Here is a 22,950-nt window from a genome sequence, read left to right on the forward strand (position 1 = left end):
CTTCTCTTAGTAAAAGCCAGACTGAAGGCCACACAATATTGTGATCACCTGACCTGATTAATACAACTTGAACCTGATTTGAAATTTTTTACAATTTAAATTCAAGTTAGTTAACATACAGTGTAGTATTGGTTTCAGGAGTAGAACCCAGTGATTCATCACTTACATATTATACCCAGTGCTCATTCCAACAAGTGCCCTCCTTAATGCCCATCACCCATTTTACTAAAAAAATAAAAATAAAAATAAAAATAAAAATAAAAATAAAAATAAAAATAAAAATAAAAATGTCATGGTCATGGAGAAGAAAGGCTGAAGAGCTGTTCAAAGTTAAAGGAGACTAAGGAGACAAAACAACTAAATGCAGTGTGGGAGCCAGTGTTGGATCCCGGACTGGGGAAAAAGTGTTATAAGCGATCTCGCTGGGACAACTAGCAAAAGTTGCATATAGACTGTAAATTAAGTAACAATAACATGTCAAAATTAAATTTTCTGATTTTTATAATTGTACTGTGGTTACACAAAAGAACCTCTTCATTCCTGGGGGTAAAGGGTCATGATGTCTTCAACTTACTCTCAAATGTTCTGGGGGAAAAAATCTGTGTGTGTGTGTCTATAGAGAGTGAACGTGAGTGAGTTGGGGGATGGGAATGATAAAGCAAATATGGCTAAACATTAATAGGATGAAAGGCATACAGGAATTCTCTGTTCTAGTCTTGCAATTCTTCTGTAGGGCTGAGAGGATTTAAAAATAAAAAGGTGGGGCACCTGGGTGGCTCAGTCAGTTGAGCATCTGACTCTTGGTTTGGGTTCAGGTCATGATTTTACAGTTCATAAGTTTTGAGCCCTGCACCGGGCTCTGCACTGGCAGCACAGAGCCTGATTGGTATTCCCTCTCCCTCATTCTCTGCCCTTCTCCTGCTCTCTCTCTCTCAAAATAAAAAAAAAAAAACAAAACACTTTTTAAATAAAAAATAAATAAGCTTTTAAAAACTGATCTAAACTCAAATTATCCTCTAGTAAAACTGAAAAAGTACAGGATTATAGACTGGATAAATATATAAGTATGGCTATGAGGAAGGAGCATAAGTTAACATTTGTGATTATCCTTTTCAAGAAAATTTGCAGATAAGAATGGAAAAACTTATTTGAGAACAATGGTGGTGGCAAAAACAACTGGTAAACTGTCAAGGCAGGAGCCCCGATCCACAGTAGACACTCATCTGTAGGCAGGAGTAACCACGCCATATATGCAGATGTATACAATGATGCCCAGTAATGACTGATTAAACATCTTCAACCATTGAAGGAATAGGCTGGCTCCAGGAATCTTCCATGAGCCCATGATTCTGAGTGGGAGGTACTTATTTGGGGCCATGCTGACAATCTGGTCTTAATTTTTCACATGTGGACACACAAAATCTACTTTGTTTCTCAAAATCCGTGATAAAGTGAAGTTAACCTAGGTTCCTGATACAAAATTGATCTCAGGCATGAGATCTCAAAGTGATTATCTTTGGCAGACTGTATTTTCTCGAGACGGTCACAAAAATATCTCTCCCGACTCAACATGATCTTTGGAGTTTCTTCCCCCATCCCACTGATTCTAGGTTGGCCTGACTGCTGTGACCAATAAAACAGAGCAGAGAAGGAATGCTGTGCCAATTCAGGGCCCAGTACTTAAATGGCCTGACAGCTTTCACTTCCTGTCCTTGGGAGACACTCACTCTTGGGAACACTCCCTCCCTCTTGGAACTCAACTGCATGCTGTGAGATGCCTAAGTCATACGGAGAGGCTATGTGCAGGCACTCTTTTCGGGTTGTCAGCCCCCACTGAGCTCCAGCCAATAGCCAGCATCAACTGCCAGTCAGGTGAATGGGCTATCTCAGACCTCCAGCTCAGTCAAGCCCTAGGTAACTGCAGCCCCAGGTGACAATGAATCTATGATGGAAGACCACAGGTGAAAACCACCAGGTGAACCCAAGCCAACCTACAGAAAAAACACACAAAAGACCCCAAGAGAGACCCTCTGGTAAGCCAAAGTCACAGAGCTATGAGAATTAATAACAAATGGTTGTTTTATGCTACTAAATTTGGGGGGTTGGGTTGCTACATCAGCAATAGATAACTGAAACATTCCCCAGTGTAATGACCAAGGTGACTCAGAACATATTTCTAACAACCTGAAACCATTAGAGAACATTTCACACTGAAGAATTTGTGAGTACGGGCGGTGCCAACACTCAGAGGCAGGAACGGGCTGGGTGAACGCACTTGGCCACACTTGATTTCCTCTCTCTAGGTTACAAGAAGGAAGCTATGCTCCATCCACATCTTTGAGAGTGTTGCTGAAGCTAGTTTTCTAAAACCCATACAAGTACCCAACAATGCAAACAATGGAAATAAACTTGAGCGCTTAAAAGAGCAATGCCATTAATATGCACAGCCATGGAACAGTGGCTTAATTTATCTGAGATCCTGGAGTAGAACAATGTCCTGTCAGAGGCATTTATCACATGACCTGTCTGAGTTTCTGGTTGGGGGTTCAAAGGAACTAACTAAACCACCATTCAAAGCCACATTGCTTCCAGTATTTTTTAAAGATCAGACACACTTGGTCTGCACAGAGAGAAGGAAGGTTGAAAATGCCACTCTGAGTGGAATTTATTTTGTGTGTGACATCATTTTAAGAATCAAGCATTCTTTTTCAATATCGAGCGTACAAAAAATATAAAATCTGAAGGTATGAAGAATGAGATAACAAATACCCATACACCTAACAACTAGTTCCAAAGAAAGACACTATAAATATGCTAGAATTTCCCGTGTGCCCTTTCTTGACCTCCTCCCTCACACCCCACTCAGAGGCCATCATTACTTTGCATTTTATATCTGCCATTTTCTTTTTCTAAAAATCATTTTAGCACATTTATATTCATGAAAACAAGCTGGCTAGTTTTGCACATGTGGGACCTCAATATAAATGTCATACTGCTGACATTCTTCTACAATTCCTTTTGCTGCTCAACACTATGTTCCTGAGATCTATCCATTGGTTGTGGGCAACTAGGATCCATTCTTTTCCACTGTTGTGGAGTCTGGCTGGATTTTCAAGAACTTATTTACAGTCTACCTGACTTCCCACATTTCTCAGACCTAGTCCATACCCAGTGTGGTTCAGCCATTAATTTTCACCTGGGGAGAAATTATCTCTTTGAGTGTCTTAAAAACCAAGAAATTTTTGCTTCTCCTTAGACCTCTCAACTTGGTAATTCTGATTTAGAGGTACTGGAGCAAACTCCTGTCCCCAGGGAACTTCCTTTTTTTTTTTTTAAATTAACTTGTTTTATTTCTTATTTTTTTAAATTGACATCCAAGTTAGTTAGCATATAGTGCAACAATGATTTCAGGAGTAGATTCCTTAGTGCCCCTTACCCATTTATCCCATCCCCCCTCCCATAACCCCTCTAGCAACCCTCAGTTTGCTATGGAGACATATTTATGAGTCTCTTCTGTTGTGTCCCCCTCCCTGTTTTTGTATTATTTTTGTTTCCCTTCCCTTATGTTCATCTGTTTTGTCTCTTAAAGTCTCATATGAGTGAAGTCATATGATTTTTGTCTTTCTCTAATTTCACTTAGCATAATATCCTCCAGTTCCATCCATGTAGTTGCAAATGGCAAGATTTCATTCTTTTTGATTGCTGAGAAATACTCCATTATATATGTGTGTGTGTGTGTGTGTGTGTGTGTGTGTGTGTGTGTGTGTGTATATATATGTATATGTATATACCACATCTTCTTTATCCATTCATCCATCGATGGACATTTAGGCTTTTTCTATAATTTGGCTATTGTTGAAAGTGCTGCGATAAACATTGTGGTGCATGTGCCCCTTTAAGACAGCATTCCTGTATCCCTTGGATAAATACCTAGTAGTGCAATTGCTGGGTCGTAGGGTAGTTCTTTTTTTAGTTTTTTGAGGAACCTCCATACTGTTTTCCGGAGTGGCTGCACCAGCTTGCATTCCCACCCCAGGGAACTTCTTAAGGAGCTAATGATTCAGGTAGTTTTGACAGTACACAAGAAGTCCAGCTGTGTTAGAGTTTACTATTTTTCCTGCTTGCACTAGAGATGACATGTACAGGGCTCTGGAAAACAAGGTCATTCTATTACTTCTTCTTTGCTGAAGCAGCAGGAATATGCTGCAGTACAGTGTAGAAGCAGGTATCCCTCATCCTTTAAAAATTCCCCAGATGAAATACATAGCCCAGAGAGGAGAACGTTTAAGGGAATGATCAGTGAGAGAAAAAAACTCATGGTTGGCTCAGAAGAAAAGGGGAGGCAAAGGGCCTGAGTCCTTGGGCAAGAACAGTCCTAGCAACACCCATACCCACCAGCCAATCTGCTCTCACCCTCCAGACTCTAGTGCCCTTCTAGCTTCCATCATACGGACACATCCTGAGCACCTACAATGCAACAATAAATCCCATTGGACCTCACCCTCGTGGCAGTCTAGCAGGAGATGATACAGTGCAAGAAGGCCTGCTCCCTTACTTCATGCAGGGCTCTGTTCAAATGTCACCTTCTCAGAGAAGTCTTCCCTGGCCACCATATCCAGCCAGCTACTACTCCCCTCTACCACTCTATCATCTGACCTGGTTTTATTTTTCTTCGTGGAACTTCTCACCACCTGATGTATTTGCCTTTCACTGTTAGGTAAGCTTCACAAGGGCTGAGAACACTGGACAGAGAGGACACACTCTGTAGGCATATGATGAAGGAAGGAAGGAAGGAATAATAGGGGTATGTACATGAGGCTCTGTGAGCATGGAGAAAGGGGTAAATTCAGCTTTGGCTGGTTCTGGAAAGGATGACAGCCGAGCTGAGTTCTGAGGGATGAGCAGTTTAAGTTGGACAAGTCTCTCTCCGGACTAGGCCTGCAAGTGTCCTCACCTGCATCCCCAACTCTCCCCCACCTCACTTGCAGCCTGTTCTAGTGGAGACTTTTCTCACTTATTTGGAGGTTCTCCAAAACATATGGCACAGGGACTTGCATTCATTCATTCCACAAATATTTATAAAGCACCGACTAGGTACCCATTGCTGTTCTACATAGAGGGGAAGTTTTTAACATTTCTTTAAATTGAACTGCATTAAAAAAAAAGTCTGGGATTTTAAGTCTCTTTGGTCAAAGTGAGCTTTTCATAAAATTCAGATGATATGTCCTTTAAAATATAAAATAGTTCCATACACACACACACATATATATAACAGAATACTATTCAGCCATTAAAAAAATGGAATCTTTCCACTTGCAACAACATGGATAGACCTTGAGGTTATTATGCTAAGTGAAATAAATCAGACAAACACTGTACTATCTCACTTGCATGTGGAATCTAAAAAATAACCAAACCAAACAAAACCAAGCTCACAGATCCAGAAAACAGACTGGTGGTTGCCAGAGGGGAGAGGAGGGTGGGGGAGTGGATGAAATGGGTGAAGGGGGTCAAAAGGCACTAACTACCAGTTATAAAATCACTAAGCCATGGGAACGCAATGTACAGGAGGATGACTACAGTTAATACTGTATATTCAAATAGTGCATATTTGAGAGTTGCTAAGAGAATAAATCTTAAAAGCCCTCGCAAAAAAAAAGAAAAAACATTTATATCTATGTATGGTGATGGATGATAACTAGACTTATGGTCATCACTTCATAATGTATACATGTATCAAATCATTATTTCGTCCACCTGAAACAAATATAACGTTATCTATCAATTATATCTCAATTAAAAAACATAAAATAGTTCCTGAAACACACAATCAAGATTTTCAACATCAAAGAGAGCACAGAGCCCACTGGTAACTTGCTTCCAAAAACTGAATTCTCATCTCTACAGAGGGCAACAATCCCCTTAGTTTACTTTAGTAAAATTTACAATGATGATGATGATGAAACTTGCCAGCTACTCTCCATGCAGGGACCATGATTCAATATCCAGGAAAGACAGGGGTGTAATCTGGAAAACCCCCATATGAACAGGCTTTTCTCTCTGTTAATGTCCCACACTAACACCAGAGTAGTGACACGTGAATGGGGTTTGCAAGAGAGTAATATCACAACCAAAAACAGGCAATATGAGCACAGAAAGAATGCAATGGACTTAAAACAAAAACTTGATACTATTAACTCAGCAATACCTTATGTAAGGATTTTAATTATAGAAGAAAGATATATCAGTAACAGTCTATAAAAACCATAGTGTTCTCTGAACAAAATAATAATAATAGAGAAAAAGTCTCTGTTAGAAAGCAACAAATTAGAAATATGAACTGATGTCACTCTGAAATATTTTAAACAAATTCCCATTCATTAAATTTGTTTTATCCTATGTTCTTTGAAAAAAATTGATGTACTAAACAAGTGTCACATGATTCTCTCTATATAAAGAGTTTCCCATTTTCCCAAATTAAAATTAAAATCATAGTTCTCTTTATTTCTCAGTAAGGACAACTGAAGATGTTTCCATTCTACTGGACTGAGTTATTTCCTGAGTCATTCTTGTTGGTTACTGTAAGAAAAGTATTTTAATGACTTAAGAGAGTGGTTACAGTGTGAATTTGTTTTTCAGTTACACAGTTTCATTGGTGAGTTCATCTAATTCTTAACAAAAAAAAATACATAATGGCTTCATTTAAAAAAAAAAAAACAACAGGGGCGCCTGGGTGGCACAGTCGGTTAAGCGTCCGACTTCAGCCAGGTCACGATCTTGCGGTCCGTGAGTTCGAGCCCCGCATCAGGCTCTGGGCTGATGGCTCAGAGCCTGGAGCCTGTTTCCGATTCTGTGTCTCCCTCTCTCTCTGCCCCTCCCCCGTTCATGCTGTGTCTCTCTCTGTCCCAAAAATAAATAAACATTGAAAAAATAAAAAAAAAAACAACAAACAACATACTGCTGATGGTGGCTGACAAGTTATTATTGCCTCTCTGTTGAAGACACAGATGAGGGAAGGAGAGAGTGAGTGCACAAACACATGAAGTTGAGCACCCAAGCACAATGTAATCACTCTAGATGCAGGTGTAAGAGAGTGTCAGAAAAGCAGAATGGAACTGATGGACCAAAGGAGAAAATTCTGAATGATTCATCTCAGTAAATCAGAATCTCATACTTAGCAGGCAACAAACCCCTGAAGAGCCCATCACTTATCCCAAAGATACACAGACAGTAAATGATATAACTCAAGGTCCAGCATTCCTCCTGCTTGCCTCTTGGACTGGCCACGACTCACATGGCAGCAGGAAGCACATGCTGCACCGTACAGAGCCCCACCAAACTGCCTTAATGGTCTGACTGTGGCAAAGCAGAAAGATGCTTACTTGGATGTCACTGGAGAGGATGACCGCTTAGAAATGCTTCCTGGAAACTCACATCTTCTCAGAGGAGACCCGAGGCCCACGCTGGGAACGGAAGCTGTTGTTCGAGGGCCTCTCTTCATCTTCTCTGTCTGAAGGGCACACAGAATAGGTCAGCCATGGCCTATAACTGGCAATACTTCTACAATTTCTATAAACACGTCAGATAAAAGTGATACATAGCTTTCTTTCAGAAAGATCTATATGAAGCTACAGTGCTTCCCACAATGGGCATATCTGCAGGGAAGCACCATGAGATCATCATAGTGAGGTCATCCAATAAAAAAAAAAAAACACTTCCGCCCCAAAATGCAAAGACTTTCTATTCTTTGTTCTCTTGCAAAAAGCTGACAACATAACCATGCAATGATTCTGGACATACAGAAACTGGATTACTCGGGGAGGCTGCATGGCTCAGTCAGCTAAGCATCCGAGTCTTCAGCTCGGCTCAGGTCATGATCTCACAGTTCGTGGGATAGAGCCCTAAGTCAGGCTCTGCACTGACAGCTTAAGATTCTCTTTCTCTCTCTCTCTGCCCCTCCCCCACCTCAAAATAAAGAAATAAACCAAAAAAAAAAAAAAAGAAACTCGATCACTCATCATCAGGAAAATGCAAATCAAAACCGTCATGAGCTATCACCTCATACCCATCAGAATGGCTAAAATCAAAAACAAAAGAAACAACAGGTGTTCACAAGGATGTGGAGAAAAAGGAATCCTCATGTGCTGTCGGCAGGAATACAAACTGGTGCAGCCACTATGGAAAACAGTATGGAGGTTCCTCAAAAAATCAAAAATCCAGTAATTCCTCTAATGAGTATTTACCTAAAGAATACGAAAACACTAACTCAAAAAATATATATATGTACCAGGGGTGCCTGGGTGGCTCAGTCATTTAAGTGTCCAAATTTGGCTCAGGTCATATCTTGCAGTTTGTGAGCTTGAGCCCTACGTTGGGGTCCGTGCTGTCAGTGCAGAGCCTGCTTGAGATTCTCTTTCTCTCTTTCTCCTGCTCTCTCTCTCTCTCTGTCACTCTCTCTCTCTCTCTCTCTCTCTCTCTCTCTCGCTCCCTCCCTACCCTTCCCCTGCTCGCAAACACTCATCCTGTCTCAAAATAAATAAACTTAAAAAAAAAGATATATGCATCCCTAGGTTTATTGCAGTTTTACAACAGCCAAATTACAGAAGCAGCCCAAATGCCCACAGATAGATGAATGGAGTATGTGGCATAAATGTCCAAAAAAAAAAAAAAGAGTATGTGGCATATATATATAATGGAGTATTAGCTATAAAAGAGAATGAAATCTTGCCATATGCAACAACATGGACTGATCTAGAGGGTATTTTGCTAAGTGAAATAAGTCAGTCAGAGAAAGACAAATACTCATACGTGGAATTTAAGAAAGAAAACAAATGAAGACAGAAAAAAAGAGATAAACCAAAAAACAGACTCTCAAATACAGAGAACAAACTAGTGGTTGCTGGAGAGGGGAGGAGACAGGCCAAAGAGGTGAAGGGGAGTAAGTGTATACTTACTGTGATGAGCACTGAGTAAGGTAGAGAACTGTAGAGTCATTATATTACACACGTTAAACTAATATAACACTATATGTCTGGACTGGAATTTAAAACATTTTTAAAAGAAAAAAAACTGGGAAGAGTACAAAAATATATAATCACTCAAAAAAACTACAGGTGGAAATAAATGTGGTTTTTAACACCCAGGACAATGAGCTGTGGACTCTTAACAGTGTACCTGGTGACTGCAACCCCATAGACTTGTCCCTCTATGTCTTCTCCATGGTCTCTGGTCAGCAAGAGGCAGTTGGCACAGCCTCCATGCCTGGCATGTAGCGGGGGCTCCACAAGGGTGGTTCCCTTCTCTCCCCATTGCACTTCTCCACAACAAATCCTCATTTGGCCCTCCCGCTCCCACACACGTTAACCCCCTTCCACAGTAATTGACTTTTTAGTAAAACCCAATGGTCTAACACACTTACTTCTCATGTAAGAATCTCAGGGTCACAGTGGATTTTAAAAATACAAATGGTGGGGCGCCAGGGTGGCTCATTTGGTTGAGCATCCAACTCTTGATGTCGGCTCAGGTCAGGAGCTCACAGTTGCTGAGAATGAGCCCCACACTGAGCTCAGCTTGGAGAGCGGAGCCTGCTTGGGATTCTCTCTCTCACCCTTTCTCTCTGTCTGTCCCCCACTCATTATCTCTTTCTCTCTCAAAATAAATAATCTTTAAAAAATCTTAAAAATACATGTAGTATTATAAAAAATGCCCAATAGTACAGTAATGTGGTATTTTTAAGACAAGTCCACATGTCGTTTGATGCTCCTTGAGTGAGTGTGGGTTGGTCTCAGTGACCTGTTTTTAATGAACAGCATATGGCAAAACAATGGTATGTAACAGGTGAGATTAGTGCATAAAAGGTGCTACAGCTTTTCCCTTGTGCGTGAACACACACACACACACACACACACACACACACACACAGACAGCATGCGCTCGGTCTCTGTCTCAGATTTCCTGCTCTAGAGGAAGGCAGCTGCCATGTCATTTGGACACTCAAGCAGCTCTATGAAGAGGTACACACAATAGGGAACTGAAACCAGCAGCCATGTGAATGAGCCATTCTGTAAGAGCCCCAGCCAAGCTTTCAGATGACTACAGCTCTGGCCATCATCCTGACCACACCCTCATGAGAGACCCTGAACCAGAATTACCCAGCTAAGCCATCCTCAATTTTTGACCCAAAGAACCAGTGCAGTAATAAACATTTGTTTTAAGCAGCTAAGATTTGGGGTGATTTGTTATGCACAACTGATAACTAAAAAAAGTAGTATGGTATGTATAATTTCTAAATAAATATACATAATTGGGAGTACCTGTTCAACTTTTACTGATGGTATGAGTATTATGTCAAAAATGTTTGAAGGCCACTGTTATGGATTGAAGGCTGACCTAGAACCTTAGTTCTAGTCGCCTGCAGAGGCAAGACTGGCCCAGAATCAGACATTCTTAAAAGCAGAGAGAGGACACTCAGAGCATTCTTTTTGACTCCTGTCCTCCGGAGGGCAGGCTATAATAAGGACAAGGTCTTTAGGAAGTTGTTCCAAGGCACTAAGATTTAGGAAGATGCAAAAAGTTAAATGGTTTTCCAAGGATGGATGAAATTTTAAACCAAATTCACCACTTGAGCAGTCTCTGGAGATTGATGGAAACAGAGACCCCAGGTTAAGCACAGGGAATAATCACACTGTTAGATAAACCAGTCCTGAGGTGAGTGAGTGGGTTTCAACCTACCGGAGAGGCCTCCGCTCCTGCAGGGGCTCCTTTCCCAGAATCTCCTGTGCCAGATGTAGATGTAGTCTTCTTCCTCTCAGCACTCCGAGTGGGAGAAGACTTGTAAGAAGATTTAAGAGGGCCAGCAGGAGCTACACGAGGATAGGCATGGGATACTAGAGAGTTAAAATATCACAAAGAGACAGGGAGCACAGATGGAAAAAGTAGGGGGAGCAGGGAATTGGGAAGAACACATTTCTGTTAAAATGTGACATGGGCAATGCACGTTCTCCAAATATCACCAAACTTTTTCTAGTATATATGCAGAATAGACGCTATCTTGAAAGACTCCCATACTCAATGCTCAAGAGCCCAGTTAATTTCATGAGTTCAAAGTCTGGGCTTTGGAACCAGACAGAACTAGCATTGTCACCAAACAGCTAGATCACTTTGGGCAGGTTATTTAACCTCTCTAAACATCAATTTCCTTGTGCAGTTCAAGAGTTAACACAGCAGGCCTGACTACTGTCTTTGAAGAGGCCTACTTACAAGATTGGCCCCTGATCAACACCTGGGAACTTAGATTTCAGAAGGGCCCTTACCCTCTAACTGACCAGTAGCTCACTGTGCCTCTGCTATTTGTATAAACAACATGACTTATTGTGGAATTCGGGTATATAATTGACAGAGGGTGCCTATGTGACCAGCCCTCAATGAAAACCCTGGGCACCGAGTCTCTAACGAGCTTTCCTGGTCGGCAACATTTCACATGTGTTATCACAGCTCGTCACTGGGGGAATTAAGCATTGTCCCGTGTGACTCCACTGGGAGAGGACTCTTGGAAACTTGCACCTGGTGTCCTCTGGACTTTGCCTGTGTGAAAGTTCCTTCTGCTGATGTGCTGTGCAGCCTTCCATTATAACACATCACGGCTGTGAGTGCCACCATATGCTGAGTCCTAGCAATCACAAAACCTGGGGCTGGTCTTGGAGACGCTGATACAATTGATGCGAGAAGCAGGAACTGTGAGCTTGACCCTGATTCATTGACATATGGTAAAAGTGGTGTTTGAAAAACAAAGGCTGAAGGGATGGAGGATGGTGACCTTCTGATGCCTGGTGGCTATGGAGTCAGCTACCATATCACACAGAAGCCAAGCTGTTGTGTGTTGCAAGAGGTGAAATACCTATGCTATTTGAAGATAACCCATCCAACTCCAAGAGCTGGCTTGCTGGATCCCCTGGCTGCTTTTCGCCACACTGGCTAAAGTAAGGGGAAGTAAGGGGAAAAATACAACCCAGGTGATGCCTTTGGTTTTTGTTTTCTCTCTCAAGCGGAAGTGAGGCACAACCTCCTTGTTCTTTGCCGTCGGTGGTTTGGCTGGAAATTAAAACTCTAAGTACTGGAACCAGAACAAACCTTCCTACCTGATTATTTTTGTGATGACTTTTGTATAATGGAGCCTCTGGAAAAAGGGAGACATGACAAGAGAGCAATCTCCAGACAGAGAGATACATATGGAGTTTTAAAAATCAAGCCGGGACTATTACAGATACAGAACACCCCTCCATAGGGCCTAACCTGTGAAAGTATCACGGACACTGGCTGCACCATCTGCATCATAGACAAATGCTCACGGGAAAGAGCTTGTTTTCTGATGGGACCATCTGACATGAGACTGCTGGTCAGCTCTTAATTTCTGATGCAGAGCCTAATTATATTCCTAACTTGTGATTCCTGCCACAGCTGTGAGCTGGGACAGAGTACTCACAGGGAGTATGACCCCTTCACCCAGCCCTGATGATTAGAATCAACACCTGCTGACAAGATTTTTGGTATTTGACTTTCTGGGATGAAAGTTTGTAACAATGGACTGGGAATCTGACTCTACTTCCCTCCCTTCCCTTTCTCCTGCTAAGCACACTTGAGGAAGGCAATTTGTTAAATGCACCTGTTCCCAAGGAGGGATTGCTTTTTTCTAGGCTATTCATTGCATAAATTAATAAGATTACAGAGATGGCAGTTGATGCAAACCTATCTTGAAATTTTTTTTTGAAAATTCAGGATTTTGTTCCTGAACATGAGTGTCTTTCTGGTTAAGTTAAAATTTTTTGTAAAAATGCTCTTGTCCTTCTGACATTCAACCTTTCCTTATGAAAGGTCAGTTTAAAAATAGACGATGACTGAGAAAATGTAAAGTTTCAATTACTGAATGGGGCACGCTGGTAACAATAAAAACAACAACAACAACAACAAAACCTAGCACCTGGAATGGTGCCAGGGAGGGGAAGGACATTTGTGATTTCTATTTTCCAGAACTGTTCCTGAGAACTCTCCCTTCTTCTGGAGGAAAAATCATGCTGCCTGTGCCAGCTGCTGTGAGTGCTTCACATTGCAAGTGGACTGCTGAGCCCAAGTTGCACGTGACAGTGGGACTGTGAACCACAGGGTGAGCCAGTTCCTGCAAAGTCCCTAAAGAACACCTCCACATGCTGTCCGCACTCAGCAGGCAACGAACTTGTGTTGTTGACAGAACTGTTTAGAACTGGCCACCTCACTGGGGCGCCTGGGTAGCTCAGTCGGTTAAGCATCTGACTTCAGCTCAGGTCACGATCTCACACTCCATGAGTTCAGGCCCTGTGTCATGCTCTGCACTGACAGCTCAGAGCCTGGAGCCTGCTTCAGATTCTGTGTCTCCCTCTCTCTCTGCCCCTCCCCAGCTCATGCTCTGTCTCTCTCTCTCTCTCCCCCAACTCCTCAAAAATAAATAAAAATGAAAAAAAAAATTGAAAAAGTAAAAAGAACTGGCCACCTCAGGCAGTCCCTCTGAAAACAAGGACCCAACTGAATTCCTTGGGCCAGATTAAGAACCCTGGGGCGGGAAGACCCTTGGTGGGAAAGACACAAAGGGGACAGGTTGCCCTGTGGTGGCCAACCAATGTATGTCCTGCTGGGGGCTCCCCAACTCTGTAAACTGTCTCCAGGGGACATGTGTGCCCTCAGGGATTATATTTCTTAAATTCTGACTACTGTGATACTGCCTCAGCCCTGAAAGACTCTGGGACAGCTTCGCCTGGCTGGGCTGGGCTGGACCTGAACTGATGCCTTGGGCCAGGTTAAAAAAAAGAAAAAAGGTTCATAGAGAAACTTACGGAGGAAGTTACCTGGCTTTGTAAGACAGACCTTTATGGCTAATGGTCTGTGTTTTAACTGGCTAAGTTCAGAACCTCTAAAGGGCGTAAGTGAGGTCAATACCATAGATTGGCCTCAGCCTGCTGTATAGAATCCTGCTGATGACAATTCTGCTGTAATGGTGCCTTCAACAAGGACCAAGGGGATAGACTGTGCAGAAAAGAAATACATAGCAGGTCTGACTGCTGTCCTTGGAAAGGCTGGCTTACAAGGTTGGCCCGGGCATCAGGGAATCTGGATTTCGGGAGGGTTCCCACCATTAACTGGTAAGAGTAACTAGCTCACTGTGCCAAAGCTGTTTGTACAAATAGCATGATTTATCCTGGACACTTGCTTTCCTTCTGACAGTCTGGAATTTGGGTATGTACCAGGCAGGGGGTAGCTACGTGACCATCCTCCAATAAAAACTCTGGGCAGTGAGTCTCTAATGAGCTTCCTTGTAGGTAACACTTCATACATGTCACAACTCATTGCGGAGGGAATGTGCCCTATGTGGCTCCAGTGGAAGAGGACTCTGGAAGCTTGTTCCTGGTCTTTCCCAGACTTCATCCTATGGCCTTTTCCTTTTGCTGATTTTGTTCTGTAGCCTTGCACTGTTATAAATCAAAGTTGGGAGTACTCCTAGAGAATCACTGACCCTTCAAGTGGTCTTGAGGACTTCCTGAAACATTCCTTGTTCTCAAAAGGGAGACCTTCCTACTTCTCAGGCATTTTTTCCATTTAAGAGATAATTCATGTACCACAAAATTATCCTTTAAAAAGTTCACAATTTAGTGGTATTTAGTATATTCACAAGTTGTGCAATTATAACTACAGTTAAATTCCAGAACATTACCCCCAAAACAAACCCTGTACCCATTAAGCATTCATTCCCCTTCCCCATTCCCTCAGTCCCTAGCAACCACTAATTTAGTGTCTTTCTGGATTTGCTTATTCTGGACAATTCATATAAATGGAATCACAGAATTTGTAGCATTTGTGTCTGGCTTCTTTCACTGAGCATAATGTTTTCAAGGTTCATCACATAGCATGTATCAGTACTTCGTTTCTTTTTATAGCTGAGTAATATTCCATTTTATGGATATACCACATTTTGTTTACCCATTCATCTTTTGGACATTTGGGTCGTTTCCACTTTGTGGCTAATATGAATAATGCTGCTGAGAACTACTCAGGTACAAGTTTTTGTGTGTTTTCAATTTTCTTGGGCCTGTACCTAAGAGTCCAGTTGCTAGGTCACATGGTAACTCTATGTTTAACTTTTTGAGGAACTTGCCAGACTGTTTTCCAAAACAATTACATCATTTTACATTCCCACCAGCAATTTATGAAGGTTACAGTTTCTCCATATCTTTGTCAACACTTACTATTTTTCCTTTTTTCTTTGAATTTTAGCCATCCTAGTAAGTGTGAAGTGGTATCTCATTGTGGTTTTGACATAAATTTCCATAATGTCTAATGATGTTGAGCATCTTATCATATGCTTATTGGCCATTTCTTTATCTTCTTTGGAGAAATAGCACAATTACTCAGAAACTAGTAGGTTGCTTCTAGAAATCAGAAGTAGATAAAGGATTATATGTCATGTCTATGTCATCTAACTGAATACACTATCTTGGGAACTAAGACCACACCTGCCCTAATGTGGACACAATGTTGCTAATCTGCAAACAGAGAATGCCAGCCCTCATTAATCTTGCTATGACAATTTGATCCGATTTGGTCAAGAAAAGGTTTTCATAGGGTGGCCTGGAATTTCTCAGACTTCAGTGTATCTGTCTTCCTTACAAGCTCCCAGGTGATACTCATGTTGATGGTCCATGGGCCACCCTTTGAGTAGCAAGGCTCTAGACATTTGATCTCTTACTACTGTAAACATTGTCCTATCTCATTTAATTCTCATGACAGTTTAAAGTAATTCAATTTTATAGATAAGGAAATTGAGCCTTAGAGAGGTTAATGAATTTACCCAAAGTGGAAAGAGCTAGTAAGTGGTAAATCTGGTTATGGTATTCCAGACATTGTGGTTTATAGGCTACGTTGCCAAATCACTCTTTAAAAAAGTGTACTCACCTCCATAGCTCATGAAATAGATTTTTTCCCCCTAATCCACATGCCCTCAATCATAAAATAATTTACTTACCTCTGTGACACTTAAAAGAAAAACAACCATAGCAACAGCAAAACACTGGTGGGTAGAAAATGTGATTAACCACTGAAGACATTTCACAAAGTAAGCAAATGGGAAACAAAATACAAAAATTCAGGAATAGTTCATAGATCAACCAACATCACTTTGGGCACTTTTCTCAGTGTCACCAGCTTGGCCTCTTTTACCTGAGTCACTGGTTTGCTCAGAGAGCATGAGTGTACTTCTGCTTCTGGCTAAAGAAGCCTGTGTGGGAGTCAACAGTCGCATAACAAGAAAGGTTTCCATGGGACTAAGGTGTGTGCGATGAGCTGAGGGATGGAATCAAATGAAAATTTTAAAAAGCAAAATTAAAACAAAATAAAATGTTTAAAACAACACAGAGAATGATGCAAATTAACTTTTGGGTGGCAGAATGAATGTGGAAAATAAAAATATTCTAGCAAAGGATGGCTTCGGAGTTCATTATACTAAAATAAAACAAATGACGTGTCATTTGGAGTTTGGGAGAGTGTGGTAATTCTTTTAGGGTGCCAGAATTCATTCAGTATGCTATTACAGTATTACAATATTACCTGTATCATGTGAAGAGAATTAGCCCATCTCCCAAGATGTAATATGGACTCAAGAAACCATTTACTCACCTAGTAGATCTAACATTGAAAAAAAGATTACTCCTACGAAACACTTTAGGTTCTCTGTTAAAAAACATTTCATTACACACCGATTTTGTTAATGTATAAATATGCATCTGTTCATACTTTTTCCATGTAAATAAGGGCAAAAAATAAATAAGAACTACAAAAATAAAAATAGCCAACTTATTATCAGCTTAAATGGAAGTAGTAGTAGTCATAATTTAAAATTCAGTAACCAAAATGTCACCCTGGATGGCTTTGGAATATATTATATGGTAATGAATTAACTTTTCCATTACTTTGAATTTTGGGGTACCCATTATCCAGTAAATGGTTTGGAAATTGAAATTTTTCAATTTCTAATCCACAAGCAGATAATTCAGTTGCCAAGAATATGTACTAACATACTGATATCTTTACATAGTAATCATTGCAAATATGAATTTAACACCAATACGTAACCCTGTGAATTAATGAAAACATATGGAATACACTCACTATGGAACAGCTATACAGAGTTAAGAGCAAGTAGATGTTTTCTCATTCACCTCGCAGTTAATTCAAGGTTTCCAGCATTCAGTTCACCCATGAACTGCATCAGAGATCAGCAACACTGACACTTATGGGGTTTCTGACCTGACAGCCTCTGTGCTGGAGGTGCAAGATCAATGCCAGTGAAAAACAACCAGAAAGGCACACTGGCCTATTCAAAGTCAAAACCCCTTTCCTGCTTGCCCTTTGGTAATGCCTGACCTGTTAAATACTTCACTGGCACCTGACTCTTCTCCAATAATGCTTTAAAATATGTGTTTAGGGGCGCCTGGGTGGCTCAGTCGGTTAAGTGACCAACTTTGGCTCAGGTCATGATCTCGCGGTCCATGAGTTTTAGCCCCACATGGGGCTCTGTGCTGACAGCTCAGAGCCTGGGGCCTGCTTCAGATTCTGTGTCTCCCTCTCTCTGCCCCTCCCCCATGCACGCTCTCTCTCTCAAAAATAAACAAACATTAAAAAAAATTTTTTTAAATAAATAAATAAATAAATAAAATACACATTTAATGCATGGAGAGCATCATTCTCTTCCCTAACCTATATACTCTGGAAGGTGTAAGTTCCTACTTTTAGTGACTTATCTGAGCCTCAATTAGAACACGAGCAGTTTTAAATCTATTCAGTTTCTGGAACCGGCACACGTCCTACACATGCCATCTTCCACCTCAAAATGAGGGCCAGAACAGGCCACCCATCCTTTTCTCCTTTTAAAGCCTTCATATTAGTTCTGAACTTGTTTTCAAACAGAAATGGGCAGGCCTACAAACCACAGACAATAGCATAGCCCCATTTTTTTCATACCTGTAAGTTTTCCATGAACCTCAGCCTGATGACTTCTGCTGTTTCTGGCTAATCAACTAGATCACATCAATCAATAACCAGGCAGTTACTTTTTTAACGGTCTTCTCTGCCCACTGGTCAATTAATTCTAGGGCAGGATAACTCCTACATGCACTGTAGAAAATGGAATAGTCTCTTTCAAACTGAAAGAATATCATTAATTCCTGCACCTATTCAACAACGATCTGACTCTAAAGAGTGATGTCACTTTCCAAAGTCCCATTAAATGAGGTCCTGAGGCTCCCACATTTAGACCACAAGGCTAGGATAATGGAGGTATTTGCAGGAGGCTCGAGGGGCTCTCACAAAGACCGATGTTAAGACACTCACACTAGAAAAGAGGAAAACTACAGAGACCAGGTCTACATGTTCACTTGCCTCGGTCTGGGGAATAGGATATTGCCACGGTGGATGAAGACAGGCGCTTACTCATGGGAGGCTCCGTCTGCTTTGGCAAATTCATGGCTGATGTTGAAAGTTTGTCACATGCTGCAGAGAAACGCATTAAAGACATTGGTATTCACACCATTGTAGATCGAGAAACACATATCCCAAAGTGTTCTTCCTGTCCTCATCCACACGTTTCCTAAACTGCTGTGGCACAGCACACTTCTTCCATCATCCTGCTACATACTTAGCTTATCTGGAAATGCCCAGGCCACGGCAGTCATCAGTCTGAAGCAGGATCTTCTCTTCAATTTCAAATGTTCAACCTCACTCAACTGTTCAACTAAAGCCACACTAATCCCACCAGCAAATCAACTCCTTGTGTCCAGGGACTTTTAAGCACATTCAGACTACACAAAAACAAAACCAGTCTAGACACAGAGACAAATCACCACTGGAAAATGTTCTATGGTCTGAGACTGAGCTGAAACCAGACTTTCTGACAGTTATCTATAGGCTCAGGTTGGAGAAGTAATGTGTACTGCAAGAAGCTGTATTTAAAGCAGAACCACCTTTAGCAGTTGGTTTCTTCCTCTTCTCAAGAGATGGGTTCACAGTGGCCCTTTCTCTAGTGCTGTGACTATTTATGGTTAGGATTTTAACACATGATCTGGGATCTGGTGTTCTTAACTTGCAGCCGTTATTTTATTTTAGACTGGTTTCTAAATTAAACTATTATAGCAAATGAAGAGGTGCTGATAGTGCCCTGCCACGCCCTATCAAAGCCTGAGGCAAAAGGAAAGATGTATGCCCTTGGCTTTAAAGGAAGCAAACTCATTAATAATATTTTCAAAATGTACTCCTCTCCTCATACTGTTTTCAAATGTGATAATTGCCATGTTTTACAATGTGTCCTCATTAAATGACAATCTTAAGTAATTTTTAATTGTCTTAAGCTGGAGTGAAATTATAATAAATTCTATTTTGGTATAAATAAAATATTTAAATTTAAAATGATGTGAGATTTGGTGCGCCTGGGTGGCCTAGTCAGTTAAATGTCCGACTTTGGCTCAGGTAACGATCTTGCGGTTCATGAGTTCAAGCCCCGTGATGAGCTCTGTGCTGACAGTTCAAAGCCTCAAGCCTCCTTCAGATTCTGTGTCTTCCTCTCTCTCTCTCTTCACTTCCCCCACTCATGCTCTGTCTCTCAAAAATAAATAAAAATATTAAATTTTTTTTTAAATGATGTGAGTTTTAACAGACCTACTCAATTTTTCAGCATTTTTTCTGAGTACTTCAATGTTCTGAAAAAAAAAATTAACCAGTAGAAATTACATAAAACCAAGTGTAAAAGGGTATACATTTCCCCTTTTGCTGTAGGCTCCATTATGGCTGACTCAGTATGGTACTCGTCTTTAGAAATTGGATATTTTGTTCATCATGGATTATTATGCATTTAGATTTATTCAAATATTAATTCATCTCGATAACTGAGATCTTTGGTAATGCTTTAAATTGTGTGTCCAAGTCACATATTGTGCTTGCCTCACCCTGGCCCGAGCCCTGCATGTGATTCTCAAGGGGTAATTATCAACTCCTACCTACTGCCCCTCTCTGTTAAGGAAAGACCAGTGCCACACTACAGTTAACTTGGCCCATGCAGCAAAGTGTCTGCTGCTCAGCAACACCAGTAAGGATTTTTCTTTGTCAAAGGAATGCTGGAAGCCAAGGATATTTATTCCTACTGCTGTAACTTGACCTTCTGTATTGCTGATAAATACTGCATCCCGTTTACATCTTGTTTTTCTTTGCCAGTCAAAGATGGATTAAATTTCTAAAGTCTTTATTAAATGGAAGCAAAATTTTACCAATTCTGCTCTTGGTCTAGGCACTAAGAATTTCCCAGGCCTGTATCCAAAAACAGAGAGCCTATTAGATAGAGTAAATCAAAAACAAAGCAAACTTATCTCCTTTAGATTTCCAGTGCTGGTACCGATAAACTCACTACCACTCTGTCTCAAACACCTCTTCCAGGAATCTATCACATTAACACACAGAACTCTCTAAGGGCACAGGTTTTGGTAACCAGAAGTGACTGAAACACCTTACTACTTCATGCCTAAAACCAGTAATTAGTGAGAGTATTAAAGATCTAAGTGCACATAAGTCAAACACTGACAAGATTTTCAAGCAGCAGTTGGTGAGCTAAGGATGAAATGTCTCCAGGGCACTAGGGTGTAAGGCATGCACAGCTCCACGATGACAGAGGAACAAAGAAACATGGGCATGTCATTCACAGTTCTAGAAAAAAAGTTCTAAGGGGTCAGTCTAAGAAATCAACTGTAAGAGTGCTTGAGACAAACACGGTGATGGAGGAGGATGATCAGTACAGTCATCACAAAACGCCAAGGTGCGATGAAGCTCAGATATACCGTTGGTGGACTCGGCAGCGGTGGCACTGGTCCCTGGGTCCGGAGGAAGGGTGCTGGATGCTAAACCTAGAGGAGGGGGTGGGGTATTTTCTGATTCACCTACACAGCAAAAAATCAGAGCAAAGAGAGGTAAAAGAAAAAAGTCCCAATTTCTGGTTGAGTTTAGTTTCTAACTAGGAAATTAGAAAAAGTAACTGAAATAGGTTATTGACTTCTCCAAAAGAAAATAAAGTATATTCACTGACAGAGGGTAAAAGCACAATACAGCGAAGTCAAGAAACTGTACTACAAATGGAATCCATCTGTTTTCAGAAAAAGCTAATATACAACTCCTGTGTAACAGAATGACAAAATCACAGTAAAGAAGGCACTGGAGAGGGAAAAGCTACCCAGAGACTAGTAACAATCCACACATTACATTAAGCACTTGAAAATTTAAAGATGAGTATGAACTGGAAAATGAAATAAATAAGTCACCTTGAAACAAAATGGAAAGAGCAACAAAAATTAATAATGAGGAGGGAAAAGCCCCAGCCCCTTTTGGAGGGTAACCGCTGCTCAGCCTTTCTGGGTCACACTGCAGTAGTGACTTAGGCTACTGCCATTTGACCTTCCCTGAAATCAGAGTATACCTAGGCTTGCCATGTGCATCTGGTTAACCAGGCTCTGCATTCATTTTCTTTGCTTTTCTTTTGTTTTACCTCAAAAAGCCCAGTTACTGTATCAACTGCTGTTTGCTAGCAAAAATAATGCACAGACCCCCTTCATGAGAAATACATATACAGGAAGGTTGGCATCACAGCTGATAAAGGTACCTGCAGATAACTACAAAGCATGCCCCAGATCCCGTGGGCACCAGCCTGTGCCCACGGTCTCCTGCTTGCCCCATGATCTCCCACCTGGGCCCTGCAATGCAGGGACAGCCCTACACTCACCATCACGTCCTCCAGGCCCTGTGGCCAGTGAAGCTCCCCACGAGCACTTCTTCTTCATCTCCAGTTGCTGTGTGCGCTCCAGGGACCGACGCATCATCGCCTCCAGCCGCTCCTGCTCAGTTCACATAAGGGAGAGCAACATTAACCACCCAGCCCCACTGTGCTGCCGAGCTTCTCTTCTCGGTGCTCAGGGTGAGTCACCAAATGGGTCTCTCTGTGTTAAGCATCCAAAACCTAGGCACACGTGCTCTACATCACACCATCGAGATCTTAGTGGGTGGAGAGTAAACAATGCAGCTAGTGCTGGCTCCCAGCCCCAGGGGACAGGCTACTGCGGCAGCCAGGCCTTGATTTGTTTAAGAATAATGCCAGACAAGCATTAACTCCTTCAGGCCTGTCTCACGTCCCATTTTGCCCTATCTACTAGAACTAGAATTGTACTCTGGAACCAAGTGCATTCTCTCTAGTAGAAAAGCATAAAGCATTCTCATTTGAGAAAAGTTAAATTAAAATATAATTTCAATTTTTGTAGTCTTAAACATAACTTTCTGGAGTATACATACATGGCTTTGAGATCTATTTTACCAAGACCCATTTTCATCTTAGAACTTCTTAAAGGGGAATCAATCGTTTTCTACATTGTAACATTTTCCTGCTACATAGTATTCTGGGCATAATGCTGCATATTTCAAAATTTATAAGAGACAAGAGTAGGGAACCTTCTGGCCACAAAACAAAGCATCGATGCATTCTCAACAGTTAGACAGGGGGTGGGGGGGGTGAGGAGAAGAACTAGACAGTTTCTAGCCAGAAGAGAAAAAACAACAACAAAACAAAACAGGCTTTTCTCTTACCAGAGCATTTATTAAAAAGCACTCTCCTATGTTACCAAAGTGTTATATTCATAAACTTGGGTCTGACGGCTGGCAAATACTTCCTTGGCACTGGAGTGAAGCTGTTCTAATTTTGCATTCTCCACCACCCCAATGACATTGCAAATACCAAATCCTCTCCCTGACTCTACTACAGAAAGCCTGAAGCAAGGAAAACAGGTACATGCTGATGCCCTTTTGCCTTCATAAAAGCCAACCCTGAGACACTTTAGGAATGCTAGCCCA

At 41.4% G+C, this 22,950-nt stretch overlaps 1 protein-coding gene across 14 annotated transcripts in view; it reads right to left on the reverse strand.

Moving 5' to 3' along the window:
- MAP7D2 (MAP7 domain containing 2) overlaps positions 1 to 22,950 on the reverse strand; it is a 106,380-nt gene that overhangs the window by 23,985 nt on the left and 59,445 nt on the right. For 8 of the 14 annotated variants that reach the window (XM_045050698.1, XM_019823639.3, XM_019823643.2 and 5 more), the window contains 6 exons: positions 21,833 to 21,944; positions 20,898 to 20,996; positions 18,457 to 18,567; positions 16,240 to 16,362; positions 10,732 to 10,886; positions 7,383 to 7,510 (listed from right to left, as the gene is read on the reverse strand). In XM_045050698.1, coding sequence (XP_044906633.1) covers positions 7,383 to 7,510; positions 10,732 to 10,886; positions 16,240 to 16,362; positions 18,457 to 18,567; positions 20,898 to 20,996; positions 21,833 to 21,944 — 728 coding nt within the window. The remainder of the gene's footprint in view (positions 1 to 7,382; positions 7,511 to 10,731; positions 10,887 to 16,239; positions 16,363 to 18,456; positions 18,568 to 20,897; positions 20,997 to 21,832; positions 21,945 to 22,950) is intronic. The other 6 variants (XM_019823641.3, XM_019823640.2, XM_011291628.3 and 3 more) reach the window with 6 other exon arrangements.

This window comes from Felis catus, chromosome X (genome assembly GCF_018350175.1).
Source record: "Felis catus isolate Fca126 chromosome X, F.catus_Fca126_mat1.0, whole genome shotgun sequence".
NCBI lineage: Eukaryota > Metazoa > Chordata > Mammalia > Carnivora > Felidae > Felis > Felis catus.